The 13534-nt window shown below is 38.2% G+C and overlaps 3 protein-coding genes across 3 annotated transcripts; all 3 read left to right on the top strand.

Annotated features, from left to right (window-relative positions):
* The first annotated feature begins 476 nt into the window (after nt 1-476).
* LOC115633795 (cathepsin L) lies at nt 477-8842 on the top strand. The gene is made up of 4 exons (XM_030531273.1): nt 477-631; nt 1693-1798; nt 7700-7914; nt 7979-8842. The coding sequence occupies exons 2-4, from the start codon at nt 1706-1708 to the stop codon at nt 8688-8690; spliced, it is 1020 nt and encodes a 339-aa protein (XP_030387133.1). The 5' UTR covers nt 477-631; nt 1693-1705; the 3' UTR covers nt 8691-8842.
* Nucleotides 8843-9524: 682 nt separating this feature from the next.
* On the top strand, nt 9525-11019 carry LOC115634635 (probable phenylalanine--tRNA ligase, mitochondrial). Its single transcript, XM_030532491.1, has 2 exons — nt 9525-10733; nt 10799-11019. The coding sequence occupies exons 1-2, from the start codon at nt 9525-9527 to the stop codon at nt 10964-10966; spliced, it is 1377 nt and encodes a 458-aa protein (XP_030388351.1). The 3' UTR covers nt 10967-11019.
* A 206-nt stretch (nt 11020-11225) lies between these two features.
* LOC115633814 (CAAX prenyl protease 1 homolog) lies at nt 11226-12956 on the top strand. The gene is made up of 2 exons (XM_030531298.1): nt 11226-11395; nt 11564-12956. The coding sequence occupies exons 1-2, from the start codon at nt 11303-11305 to the stop codon at nt 12824-12826; spliced, it is 1356 nt and encodes a 451-aa protein (XP_030387158.1). The 5' UTR covers nt 11226-11302; the 3' UTR covers nt 12827-12956.
* The last annotated feature ends 578 nt before the right edge of the window (nt 12957-13534 follow it).

The following is a 13534-nucleotide window of genomic DNA, read 5'->3' as shown; positions in this document are numbered from 1 at the left end:
GAACACCAAATTACGAATCACGCCACCTACTGGACAAATCAGTTGATAAAATAGAGGGGAGAAACAAACAACATATGTAACTATAAAACCGAGTAAAAAAAAAAAAATCCGTAACAACAATTTCAATGTTTCTTTTTGAAATAATGGATAATGGATATTGCTGCAGTCTATTTTGGTTTTTATTTATATTTGATACTGAACATATTCCTAAAAGAGTTGTTTGTACAAACAAAATTTAAATAGAAAGTGATGATATTTAGTGACAAGTGAATTTGTAAGCAGAAAGTACCACATCTCTAGCAAAGATACTGGAATCTTCGTGAAATATTGTGCTGCCAATAAGCCAAAATGGAACGACATGCTTATCACGGGCACGATGTCAGCAGAAAACTGACGACAAAGTCACAAGTGGTCAGATGTTTAGTTTTCTTGCTCACATCATTTTGCCTATGAGTTTATTCAAAAACGAGAAGTTGTCGAGTGTGGTTGCAGTGCAGTTCTTAACAATTTATTTAATATAAAGTGTAATTTAGTTGCATACCAATACCAATTCTAAAACTTTTTTTGCTCTGTGTTAAGTAAAACGCAAGTGCTTAACATACTGTCGGCGTTCTTTGCGCGTTAATAATTGGTAAGTTGATTTTGTCTTCTTGAGAAATAACTAGGTGTAACTATCTGCTTCCTAATGTGTGTATATTATTCATTGTAATTAAACTATTGTTAAACGTACTTGAAATGTTAGTCTGTACATTTTTTAAGAAACTACGCCATAACTTTTTTTTGTATGAAGATACATACATTTGTTTGTTGTTTGCTCACGTCTTCCAGCAGCATCAGAAATTCGCTGACAGTGCATTCGATGCCATTAATATTGCCTATTACTTGGTTCTACTCGGGTTTTTAGGCGCTTTTTTTCTTATCATCATACTTCTTTGTCTAGATTCTTCTGCGTTTCATTTACTTTTGCGCACTTTGTTTTCAGTTGTTGCTTCTCAATATACGCTCTATATTGCTGTTCGTTGGCCTATTTTTCCGCCTTTGCTTATCATTGTCTGCTGTCTATGCCTACCTGCTGATTCACCTTCAAAACCTGTTTCCTCTATCGGTGCATTTATTTGTTATTAATACGATGCTTAATATTTGACCGTTTTATTAATTCCTCTCGTTGCCGTCAGCAGCCATTTGAGAAAAACTGACGCTAAAATAACAAAATGGTAGGCACAAAAACAACTAACATAAAATTGCAAACAGCAAAAGCAAATAAAAGCAAAAGCAAAAGCAATAACAATGGCAACGGCCGATAAGATAGTGTGTGTGCAAGAGTGATTTGAAAAACGCACACTATAGAGTATACATATACATATGCATAAATTCGTTTTTCTCTTCTCTTTGTGTGTTTTGCCAAAAAGCGAAACTGTTATTTTAAACATGTTCGAAAAACGCCCCTTGAAATGCTTTATTGTTTATTGTCAACAACATTGTTTATTTGTCCGCCCAACAAAAAAAAGCTGAATTTCACAACTCTCTCAGCGAAAATATATTGTTATTTCTGCAAATAAGCTGCAAAATTCCGGAGCTTTGATTTAAAGCTTCGCTTACTTGGTCGTGCCAGTTTGCGCTATCACGTGATTGTACGATAGCCGCAGTAGAATAATTAAAGCTAATTAATATTTGTATTGGCGATCTTTACAGCTCTACAACCAACATGCGCTCAGTATTAGCTCTCTTGGCCCTGGTGGCTGTGGCACAGGCTGTTTCGTTTGCCGATGTCGTCAAGGAGGAATGGCACTCCTTCAAGGTGAGTGGATCCTATTGCAGCTCTTTGTTGTGCCATTGTTGTATGTATTAGTTCTATACCTGGGAAATTTTAGTGCAGATGTCATACAAGTGTTTTTTGTAAGGGAAAACAACAACAAAGCAGACGGTTAGTTGATGAATAATTCCGGCTCAGTCTTTTGTGTTGTTTTAAACTGTTTATTGTTCTAGATTATGATAAGCGTTCAATGTACAGCTGTGAGTCATGTGGGAAAAGTGTGTGCTTAAAACATACATATGTATGTATGTACATGGTATGAATGTGCCCACATACATACATATGTATATATGAAACTTGTCTAAGATCGAAATTCTTACGTTCTTACGTTCCATATAGTCTCATTATACGGAAGTTTTCTGACATTAAAACATCTAAAATGTGAATGACATTTCATTGTTTAATACCACGGTTGTTTAAACAAATTTTTCAATTTGTATGTACTTGTATATTTGCACAACTGTCTGAAAAAAGTAGCAAGCCGAGAAAACAGCAATTTGACTTTAATAAGTATCTCTCAGCAGATAAATAACATAACTTTGATTTAAAACAAAATAACAAAAGTAAAATTCCAAAAACCAGGCATTTTAGTTACATCAACTTTCAGGTTACATCTGAACATTTAAGTCAACTTCAATTTGATTATCATTTGATTTTGTTAAATGAATCTTATGTCGACAAACACAAGCTATCGGCATAGTTGAAACACTACAAACCTTATAATAAAGCCTTAAAGGCTAGGAAAGCTAGGAAGAATTAAATCAAATTACAATAATATCTATTGAACGCCTTCGACTTGATGGCAGTCTGGCAAGCTATGCCCCGTCTCCTAGTCATGGCCGAGAGGCTTTAGAAAGCGGAGAGACAGTTTTGTTGAGAGCAGCTGGAATTAAGCATAAAACTTGAAAAAGATTGTGTCATGCATAAGTTGTGCATCTATTAATTATTAGGAAAATATAACTTATTCTTCTGCAAGGAACTGAGAAATTAAATACGATCATTTAAAACCTTGCCTAATTTAAGTAATTTGAATAAAAACTTCGAACAACTATGATTGACAATACTGCCTTAGTATATCGAGGGTATGCGACTAATTGGAACATTATCTGATTTGAGGAATAAGAATGTATTTCTTGTAAAGCTTTGTGAATTTCTAATAATAGACTCGGCCTGTCTCAGCACTTATCTTAAAGCAACTGTATAGTTAAAGAAACCACATGTCTTTTCTCACATGACAATACAAGTACGACGTCAACAAATCAGCATCACATGCAATATTAAATAGGGCGCTTATTAACTCTGTTGTGTGATTAAGAGGTCGACAGACAGACAAGAAGTCAGGCGGACTTTCCAGCCACGCTGAAAGGTCAATACAATGGTAACTGATAAAGCAAGTCGGGCTTATGCATGTGACTGGCAAAATATTGTTAGTGATAAGCAACGGGCTCGTCCATTCCATTATACATTTTGCATGATACAATAATAAGCCTAAGCGTTTGAAAATATCCGTCGATGGCCGTTGCTCCCTTAAGCTCGTTCTGAGCCACTTATGAGTATGTACATATGAACTTTTCTGTTTCCTTTGAAATGTGAGATGCATGCTCTCGCAGACGCTTCTTATCAGCGCTCGTATTTTGTTTAGTCTAAAACTTGCAGCAAAATTTATTGCGCGTTACATTTTGCTTGGTTAAATGTTCGACTCTTTCTGCCATAGTTATATCAGCTATAGTATGGACAATTGTTATTATCAGTTAAGTGTAATTTTGTGCCGATTTTGTTGAGTTTATTAGCGTTCTTTGTTTATTGAATGCAGGCAGATAAGATTAGGTTAAACATATAATACTATCAGCTATAGAATATAAAGCATCGTGATGTTTTCCATTCATGATATTTTGGACTTAGTTTAAATGTAAATAAGGAGCACGGTCACCAAAAAGTATTGCAATCTCTAAGATGAAAAGGATTTGATACTTTTTGCACTCTTTTAAAGTTGTATTAAAGTATTAAAACATCAATATAAAGCATTAGGATTAAGATGATCGCTTTAAAAAAGATAAAAATTAAATTCAAATATACGGAACGAGTTAACATTCTCATTCAAATAATTTGTTGCGTTTACAAGAAGGGTAACATAAAATGCAATGATGGTATCTGTTAGTTTGTGAATGTGAAAGTGTTGCCTACTTTTGTGCTGCAAGGCATGCTAAAAACATTGCATACCCATTAGGGGTTTTATGAAAAACGATGCAAATTTATAAAAGGGAGCAACGTTTCAAATTGAGATTACCATTCTTGCTCTGCTTATTCACTATAGTATAAATCCGAGGAGAGATTGTAGTTCGAAAAGCCAACTTATCGATTCGAGGAATTATTCTTTCGTAGAAATGCATATGTGCACGTAAGCTAGACTATTTCATTGTAAGTATAAAGTGAAATAGCGCAAATATTCGCACAACAACAAAAGCCAGGTTTGACCCCAGCACGCGTCTTATCTCTGATAAGGGAGAGCAGGGAAACAACAAAGCAAACTTGTCCATTCAACTTAATGGCGTTTTATAATTTCGTTATTTCATTTCATCGAAAGCAACAAGAATAGTTACAGTAACAACCACATTGTGAGGGCGCGTGACAGATCGTTGCTAATCTGAGTGATTTGTTTGTCAAATATATACATACATCTGTCTGTATTTTGTTTTACGCTGGCAAGTGCATAATATCAGTCGGAAGCGAGAAAAAGCTATAATGGCGGCTGATGTGAATTTAATTCATGTTTATATTGCAATTTAGTTTGATGCGTAGGACGACTGGTTTTTTGCATATACGAGTATACACATACGAGTATACACATACGAGTATACACATACAAAAGAACTTGATTAAGGCCGGTTTTATGCTCTCCGTTTCCTCTTTTTTCTGATAAAGGCGACCTTTGTTTAAAATGGGCAATGGGCCGTTTTTAGTATTTTAAACATCAAGAACGCTTTTGAAATAAAATTTTTGCTTAAATTAAAACATGCTAATAAAGTATGCCCTCTGTTATTTACTGAGTTCGATTAAAAAGTAAAATTCTCTTCCCGATAACATGTAACGCCCCTATGTCATATGTATTTATTAATGAAATGTTTTAACGTAAAATTCTAACGTATACAAAACTAAAGAATTTTACGAATATTTGCCTGTCTACCGCAAAGGCTTTGAGCCAAAGTATTTGTACGTGACTGTGTGAGTGTTAATTTGAGGACGTTTTTTCACTTTCCTCGCAGCGGTTCCAAAACTGGTTCGCCTTCAAAACATTCGCTCGCTGCCCTGTCTTCGTGTTCTGCATATATTTTGTTGTTGTTGAGTAGCCCGAGTAGTACAAGAATATGCCGTCATGTATGTGGGTATTTGTGTTATTATTGTGCCTGTGTGTGTGTGTGTGTGTTTATACATACATATTGAGCCCACCACCTATGGCAAGCAGCTATTTTTGTTATTCTACGCTCGACGCTCAAAGCAAGTGGTCCGTCGAGTCGGAGCAATCTAAATCCCACAGAAAAAACTGTGAGCAAATGCAGGAAAATAAAGAGAGGAGAGAAAATAAAGCGCGCGCGCGCCAATATCGAGAGCTAAAGAGCGAAGCGACAAAATTGTTTGCCCCCCAGAGTCAGATGCATGAAAGAAATTAAAGGAGCTTCCAACACTCGTAAAAAGGCCGTGAAAAATAAAAGCACGCGCTTCGCGTCGTTTCGAAAAACGTGAACTATAATTATATAAACACTACTTATAAATAAAAGAGTTATTAACTAATAAAATGGCCAGTGCAAATGATTTAAAATTTACAACAGACGTTATCGTGCCCACACTAATTTTGGTGGGGCTTTTTACAATTAACGCTTTCATCTTTGCCTTTATCATACGTAAACGCCGGCAAGCGAAATACGAGAATGTGGCGAGAGCAGAGGCGGAAGTTCCTTGCACATCCACTAATGCAGCGTTAGTATTGCAACAGAGCCATTACCCGCCTACGGCGCCACGTGCAATGGCCGAGCAGACGACGGACGACGAGAGCTGTGCCATTGAAATGGAACGACTGTAGCAGGAACGGGAGCATCTTTAGCCATACTCTATAGCTTAACATATTTTTAGGATACTCAATGGATAAGGTTAAGAATTTGGAAGTTGCAGTTTAGACAACGAATTTGTTTCCTAAAAAACAACCAAGTGCAAACAAATAAATTGTGTAACAGAACAGAGCTGATAATTAACGGGCAAACATGCATTTTTCGATAGCTAACTTTGACGATAAGCACGTGCATTTAATTATTGTTTTTATTCATATTGCTGTCTTTTGCTTTTTAATAAAATGTGAGAATTTTGATATACATATGTGCATCTTTAAGAAAAACTTCCAAGAAGTTGCATTCTTTATTCATATTGTTGATAATGTTCTGGTTGCTGTCTGGAAAAAATCAATACCCGAGCGCATATACTTGTATGTACATATATATGTATTTATATAAGATATACATATGTACATATATGGGTACATAGGTTTATTGTGTGATTCGAGAAAAATTTGTGTAGATTGACAAAAAAAAAATGCATTCAATAGCATAATCCGGGTTGACTGTCTGTTTGCCTGTTGAAATTTATATCAATTATGTCAATTATATGAGGCAACAACCATATGAAAAGCTCACCAACAACAACAAAAGACAATCAAAGGCACCAACACGCAATGGCGATGTCAACACATTGGGGCGACAATTGTTGTTGTTGTTTTTGTGTTGGTGTGCATGCTGCCTCTGTTACTATCGTTATCTTTAGCATTGTTGCCCCTGTCACATATAATTAGGTTGTACTAATTTCAATATGAACTCTGCTGTAGTGCTGAAAATTCCGAACCTTTTTAGTTTTGCCGCTTGATGTCATTCAATTGCCAGCTGTTCAATACATTGTTGTTGATACTATTTTTAGAAACAGTCTAGCCTACACACAGTATTAATTTAGTTGTCTGCCTGTCCGATTTTATGTTCAATGAACTACTATTCCGGCACGCAATTCATGTTAGAAATTTGGCTTAAAGAAAATCAACAACAATTGTTTGTTGTTGTTTTCGATATTGCAGGTCAGCAGTCATAAACAATTTACGATTTCGTTTTTGTTGTTTTGTTTATGAGACTACTGTGGTTTCTTCGCTAGCTGGCACAGCGCGGCCACCTACCTAGCTAGGAAGGGTTTTGAATTTTGATAAGGACGTGCCTTTATCGGTACTCAAGATAGCCGAGGTTTCTTTTGATTGTAAGCGGTCAACATATTAGCAATGGATTTAGGAAACTCTTGATAACTGCTTGAAGGGTAAAATTCAGGTAGTTTCTGCTCTGGTTAGAGGTTAGAACATGTGTATTGTGGTTAAAATATGAACAAAAAACACGCTACATAAGCATTTTTGATCGTTGAGTAAAACTGTAATCTGTACAAAATACCAATGAATGATTTTATTTTCATATATGATGAGGGCGTTTAGGGAGGGGAAAAGCGGGTAATGCATCGAAAATTGTATTGTGAATTAAAATTCACATTTTGTAGAATTAACAATGCGGGCAGTATGTTAAGAAAATGAATAGCCATTATGGTTATAATAGAATGTTGAATTTTAGTCACGAAGCCTTTACTCTGTTGCGTAAAACGAAAGCGGCTGGTTTGTATATCTAATCGTGAACAGAATGTACATATGTACAAAGTGAATGTTTTATGATAAGAAAACTAAAAAAAAAAAAAAAAATTTATAGTATAGAGGGCGGAGGCTATAAATTTGATTGCTTCTAATGAAAAGACGAATGGGGGACTATTTTCATTAATTAACAATACAAAATAAATACCAATTATACGGGATCATTGCAGCTGGAGCATCGCAAGCACTATCAAGATGATACTGAGGAGCGTTTCCGTCTGAAAATTTTCAATGAGAACAAACACAAGATTGCCAAGCATAATCAACGTTGGGCAGCCGGCGAAGTTAGCTACAAAATGGCCGTGAACAAGTACGCGGATATGTTGCATCATGAGTTCCGTCAGGTTATGAACGGTTTCAACTATACTTTGCACAAACAATTGCGGTAAGTGCGATCTAAATTATAAATTGGTTGAGAAGTTAACACAGGTTGGATTATTTTCCCACAGTACCACCGACAGTAGTTTCATGGGCTTTACTTTCATCTCGCCGGAGCATGTTACATTGCCAAAGGCTGTCGATTGGCGCAACAAGGGTGCTGTTACAGAAGTCAAGGATCAGGGACATTGCGGTTCTTGCTGGGCCTTTTCGAGCACTGGTGCACTGGAGGGCCAACATTTCCGTAAGAGCGGTACACTGGTCTCGTTGTCAGAACAGAATTTAGTTGACTGTTCCACCAAGTATGGCAACAATGGCTGCAATGGTGGCTTGATGGACAATGCCTTCCGTTATATTAAGGATAATGGCGGTGTCGATACGGAGAAGTCATATCCCTATGAAGCCATTGATGATTCGTGCCACTTCAACAAGGCTACCGTTGGTGCAACTGATCGCGGCTTCACTGATATTCCCCAAGGTAACGAGAAGAAATTGGCCGAGGCAGTGGCTACTATTGGACCAGTTTCGGTTGCTATTGATGCTTCGCACGAATCGTTCCAATTCTACTCCGAGGGTGTGTACAATGAACCGCAATGCGATCCCCAGAACTTGGATCATGGTGTGTTGGTTGTCGGCTATGGCACTGATTCAGATGGTCAGGACTACTGGTTGGTTAAGAACTCTTGGGGCACCACCTGGGGTGATAAGGGCTTCATCAGGATGTCGCGCAATCAGGAGAACCAATGTGGCATTGCCACGGCGGCTAGCTACCCAGTGGTTTAAGCCAAATCATATGATTTATATTACACTCGTGCATACGCCCCCTAAAAACCATAAATATGTAAGAATGTATTCCAACGCAGGCATCTCAAAATGTAATTTTAATAATTAAGTGCGCATTATCTGCCATCAACAAATGTATCCAATAACTTCAATTTTGTACTGAAACTAATTTGCTGTTGAACCTACATACATATAACCTAATGTGATGCGAAGACAAAGATTGACGAACAATAAAAATTTATAAAATAATGCATAATTTTCTTTATTGAAAAGAAGGGAGAATGGTTAATCACATGTGAAACGAACGTACATACATATCTACATATGTATATGCCGAGACGAGTCCGAATCACGTTGTTTTTCTGTTCTTCAATCACAGCACACACTTTTGTCGGGACCAACCATGTCTGATATCTATATTATATGTCATACGAACGATAAGGTTAGGAAAGAGTTTCTGGTCAAACTTTGATTTTTAAAAAGGAAAGACAAAATATTTCAGGCACAGTATCTTCTATAATACGCGGCCTATGACCATGGATTAAAAGGTTTGTGCTGCAGGGCATAGTTATTATAACTATATAGCTTTGGAGGAGAACAAAATAAATTGGTATTAAAAATGTGGTGTTTTTGTGATTTTCAAATTTTGACATTCTCTGGTGTTGCTAACTGTCTTTGAAATATCACATTAAAATATCGATTAAATTATCGATTAAAATATCGATAGTTATATGTATCAGGCTCCTTACGCACCACAATCCACAACAGCTGTTGTTTTGTAATAGAATGCAGTATTTGGGAATTTATGCATATTTATAAATTAAAGTGTTAAATATGTTTTTAACGTTACGTGTGCGCGGCCCGAGCCTTGCAGTCTCCTCTTCTGAGCATAGACGTCGAGTGGCGCGAGCTTTTGCTAGCAGTGCTGCCGAGGAGGTCAAGAAAGCGCACCAATTGGAAATTAATCGCTGCACGTACGCAACTGACAATTGGACTAATGTGACACCCAAGATACTCTCATACCTAGGCGCTAACAAGCATCTACAAAATGATCATCCGCTCTCGATAATGCGACAGCGAATTGTAAACTATTTTTACGGGGCATATCGTAATCAGCGTGGAAATCCGTTGTTCTCCGTCTACGACAAACTAAATCCTGTGGTTACGGTGCAGCAGAATTTTGACAATCTGCTAATACCCCGGGATCATGTAAGTCGACAGAAATCGGACTGCTACTACATTAATCAGCAGCACCTGCTGCGGGCACATACGACGGCTCATCAAGTGGAACTAATATCGGGCGGGTTAGATAATTTTTTGGTCGTGGGAGAGGTTTACCGTCGTGATGAAATTGACTGCACGCACTATCCTGTGTTTCATCAGTTGGACGCTGTGCGTCTGGTTACCAAAGACAAACTGTTCGAGCGCAATCCCGGGTTAGAGTTATTTGAGGAGACGTGGACTGGGAAGTTGGCAGATCCGCGCAATATTTTGCCATCTGCCAAGTGCATGGATCAAACAAAACAGCCATGCCACACGCTGGAGGCAGTTAAGTTAATGGAGCATGAAATGAAGCATGTGCTTGTTGGCCTGACCAAGGAGTTGTTTGGGCCTCGAATTAGGTACCGTTGGGTCGACACCTACTTTCCGTTCACACAGCCTTCTTGGGAGCTGGAAATCTATTTTAAAGACAATTGGCTGGAGGTCCTAGGCTGTGGAATAATGCGACATGAAATTCTGCAGCAGGCGGGCGTACATCAATCAATTGGCTACGCCTTTGGGGTCGGCTTGGAGCGTCTGGCTATGGTTTTGTTTGATATACCGGATATTAGGCTGTTTTGGTCTAATGACAGTGGTTTCTTGTCCCAGTTCAGCGAGAAAGATTTGCACAATTTGCCAAAGTACAAGCCAGTCTCGCACTATCCACAGTGCACAAACGATTTATCGTTTTGGTTGCCACCAGATGTGGAAGTAGATGCGGGTTTCTCGGCCAATGATTTCTACGATTTGGTACGATCAGTTGCTGGAGATATTGTTGAGCAGGTAAGCTGATGACATACCACGTATGTGTATAAATTTTACGTTTGCAAGGTCTCGTTTAATTTTAGATAAGTTTGGTGGACAAATTCAAGCATCCAAAAACGGGAAAGTCAAGTGTGTGCTTCCGTATCGTATATCGTCATATGGAGCGGACTTTGACGCAGGTGGAGGTCAACAATATACACAAACAAATAGCTGATGCCAGCGTGGAAAACTTCAATGTGCAAATACGTTAGCTTTAATTTAGTAAAATTAATGTGATTCCAAATAAAGTCAAATTCTCAACATATATCTTCTGTGGATATCCAAAATGGTAGGCTTTATAAAATAAATTACTTTGTTACGTTTTAATTGAGCTTAAAATAAAATTTGTCCTTAAATAATTACATATTTAAATGATTTCATCGATAGAAATTGCACGACATAAATAGTTGGACTTAAATTGCTCGGAATCATCCATCCCTGAAAAATCGATAACAGCCATATGGTTTGTCACCACTACACCCAAAACGCTGTGAAGCCGGACGAAAATTTCAAGTAATATTTATTTCTAGATGAGATCGCATTAAAACATGACTAACGTTGAACCAGAAACTGTGCTGTACAGCATATTAGCATTAGTGATAATAGAAAATGCATTGGAGATCTACATTTCCCTGCGCCAGGTGAGAAATTTTGATTGGCGTTGCCGGCCGTGCGGTGAGTGGGCAATCAATTTGTTTTATCAATGGAAAGATAAATTTAGCGGCGCTCACCGTATGCCAAAATGTCAATTGAGTTCATTGCCTGACTGTCGATTGGACTTTATCGCGTTTTTTATTGTTGCGTCTTAGGTAAAAGTGTACAGAACAGCTCTGCAAGTGCCGGGAGAACTACAGTCACATATGACCGATGAAACTTTCCATAAGGCGCGAAAATATGGACTCGATCAGGAGAATTTCGCTATTTTTAAGGCGCTACTGATGGATGTCATTTTGCTGTGTATGGAGCTTTACATCGGCTTGATTGCGCTTGTGTGGCAAATGTCCGTAGATGTAGTGAAACGATTGCACTGGGATCATGAAAATGAAATAATTGTGAGCTGCGTGTTTGTGCTCATATCGAATGTGATGAGTACATTCAAGTCATTGCCGTTCAAGATCTACAAGATATTTGTGCTGGAGGAAAAGCACGGCTTCAATAAGCAGACGGCGGGCTTTTTTGCTTGGGACCAAGTGAAAGGTTTCTTGGTAGCTCAGGTGCTAATGGTACCCATTACTGCGGCAATCATATTCATAGTACAACGTGGCGGCGACAACTTCTTTATTTGGCTATGGCTGTTCACAGGCGTAATATCGCTGATACTGCTTACGATCTACCCTATTTTCATTGCTCCACTCTTTGATAAATACACACCTCTGAAGGAAGGCGCATTACGCAAATCCATTGAAGATCTGGCCGCCTCGCTAAAGTTTCCTCTAACCAAACTATATGTTGTAGAGGGCTCAAAGCGATCGTCACACAGTAATGCGTACTTTTATGGCTTGTGGAACTCTAAGCGCATTGTCCTTTTTGACACACTTCTGTTGAATAAAGGTCAAGCAGACGATTCACAGCTTGCTGATGCTGAGAAAGGCAAGGGCTGTACCGATGAGGAGGTGCTGGCTGTATTAGGCCACGAACTGGGCCATTGGAAGCTAGGCCATGTCACCAAGAATATTATTATTATGCAGGTGCATTTATTACTCATGTTCCTAGTTTTTGGTTATTTGTTCAATTTTGCGCCTTTCTATGAGGCGCTTGGCTTTGCGCCCGGCACATGCCCCATATTAGTTGGGCTGCTTATTGTATTTACATACGTTATGGCGCCCTACAATGCCATTGTGAACTTTGCCATGACTATCCTTTCGCGGCGTTTTGAATATCAAGCCGATGAGTTTGCATTTAATTTGGGCTTTGCCGACCAGCTGGGACGTGCACTCGTCAAGCTCAACTTGGACAACTTGGGTTTCCCTGTCTATGACTGGCTCTACTCTACCTGGAATCATTCACATCCCACACTCCTGCAGCGATTGGCCCGTCTTAAGGAGCTTGGCCTTGACAAGAAGCTAAACTAATCACAAAGCAAGACCAAAGCAACAAACTGAAATAGGTAATCGTGCATTTTTAATGTATGTATTTCTATGTGTGTATTTCTAATAGCTTATATTTGAAATAAACGTGGCTTCAGCTAGTAAATACTTTAAATTACAAAAAAAAGTTGGATGAATTGCTTCTGGTTATGTCACAGCTATGCGGTGTGCGTGTTGATATCATAAAACTGATCGAGTTAGATCGATAACAATCTGAAGATATATAAATTTGTAGTACCTACATATACACCTTAGTTTATGTACCTTAGCTTAAATCGATTAGAATTAGATTTGCAGTATGCTGTTGCTTATTATCTTTATTATCTCACATGAATCAGACTAAAACTCGCGAGTGAACTGAAGTAAGTTAGGGCGAGATCGGGGAAAACGTACTTATCCTACTACAATATAGGATTTACCCCAGTAAAAAAAAGAAAAGATTGATGAAGACTTGTGGAGGTGTCAAAGCAGTGTTGATCGGCAATTTGGGTCACCTTAGTGAGCGGACATCCAATTAGCGAACTATAGCCGACATTAGAGGAGGAGGTATGTAAAATCATGCGGGATTGGTAAAGTTGCAGATCCCAAGTCGTTTAATTGAAAGGGTCCTTTCAAAGGCGACATCGTCCGTTCTCATTGAAAATTATTCAGTTGTATCAGAACTCATATGTACTGCCTTTGACATGCTACCCA

The sequence above is a fragment of the Scaptodrosophila lebanonensis genome, unplaced genomic scaffold (assembly GCF_003285725.1).
Source record: "Scaptodrosophila lebanonensis strain 11010-0011.00,11010-0021.00 unplaced genomic scaffold, SlebRS2 tig00000001-arrow-pilon, whole genome shotgun sequence".
Lineage (NCBI taxonomy): Eukaryota > Metazoa > Arthropoda > Insecta > Diptera > Drosophilidae > Scaptodrosophila > Scaptodrosophila lebanonensis.
The sequence above is the reverse complement of the archived record's forward strand: the minus strand, read 5'-3'. Positions and strand labels throughout refer to the sequence as shown.

Bases quoted from the DNA above. Each gene is read 5' to 3' on its own strand.
- LOC115633795 (XM_030531273.1), top strand. From the start codon at position 1,706: ATGCGCTCAGTATTAGCTCTCTTGGCCCTGGTGGCTGTGGCACAGGCT. The intron at 1,799-7,699 runs GTGAGTGGATCC...GGATCATTGCAG, and splicing joins AGGAATGGCACTCCTTCAAG to CTGGAGCATCGCAAGCACTA. The intron at 7,915-7,978 runs GTAAGTGCGATC...ATTTTCCCACAG, and splicing joins ACTTTGCACAAACAATTGCG to TACCACCGACAGTAGTTTCA.
- LOC115634635 (XM_030532491.1), top strand. From the start codon at position 9,525: ATGTTTTTAACGTTACGTGTGCGCGGCCCGAGCCTTGCAGTCTCCTCT. The intron at 10,734-10,798 runs GTAAGCTGATGA...GTTTAATTTTAG, and splicing joins CTGGAGATATTGTTGAGCAG to ATAAGTTTGGTGGACAAATT.
- LOC115633814 (XM_030531298.1), top strand. From the start codon at position 11,303: ATGACTAACGTTGAACCAGAAACTGTGCTGTACAGCATATTAGCATTA. The intron at 11,396-11,563 runs GTGAGAAATTTT...GTTGCGTCTTAG, and splicing joins TCTACATTTCCCTGCGCCAG to GTAAAAGTGTACAGAACAGC.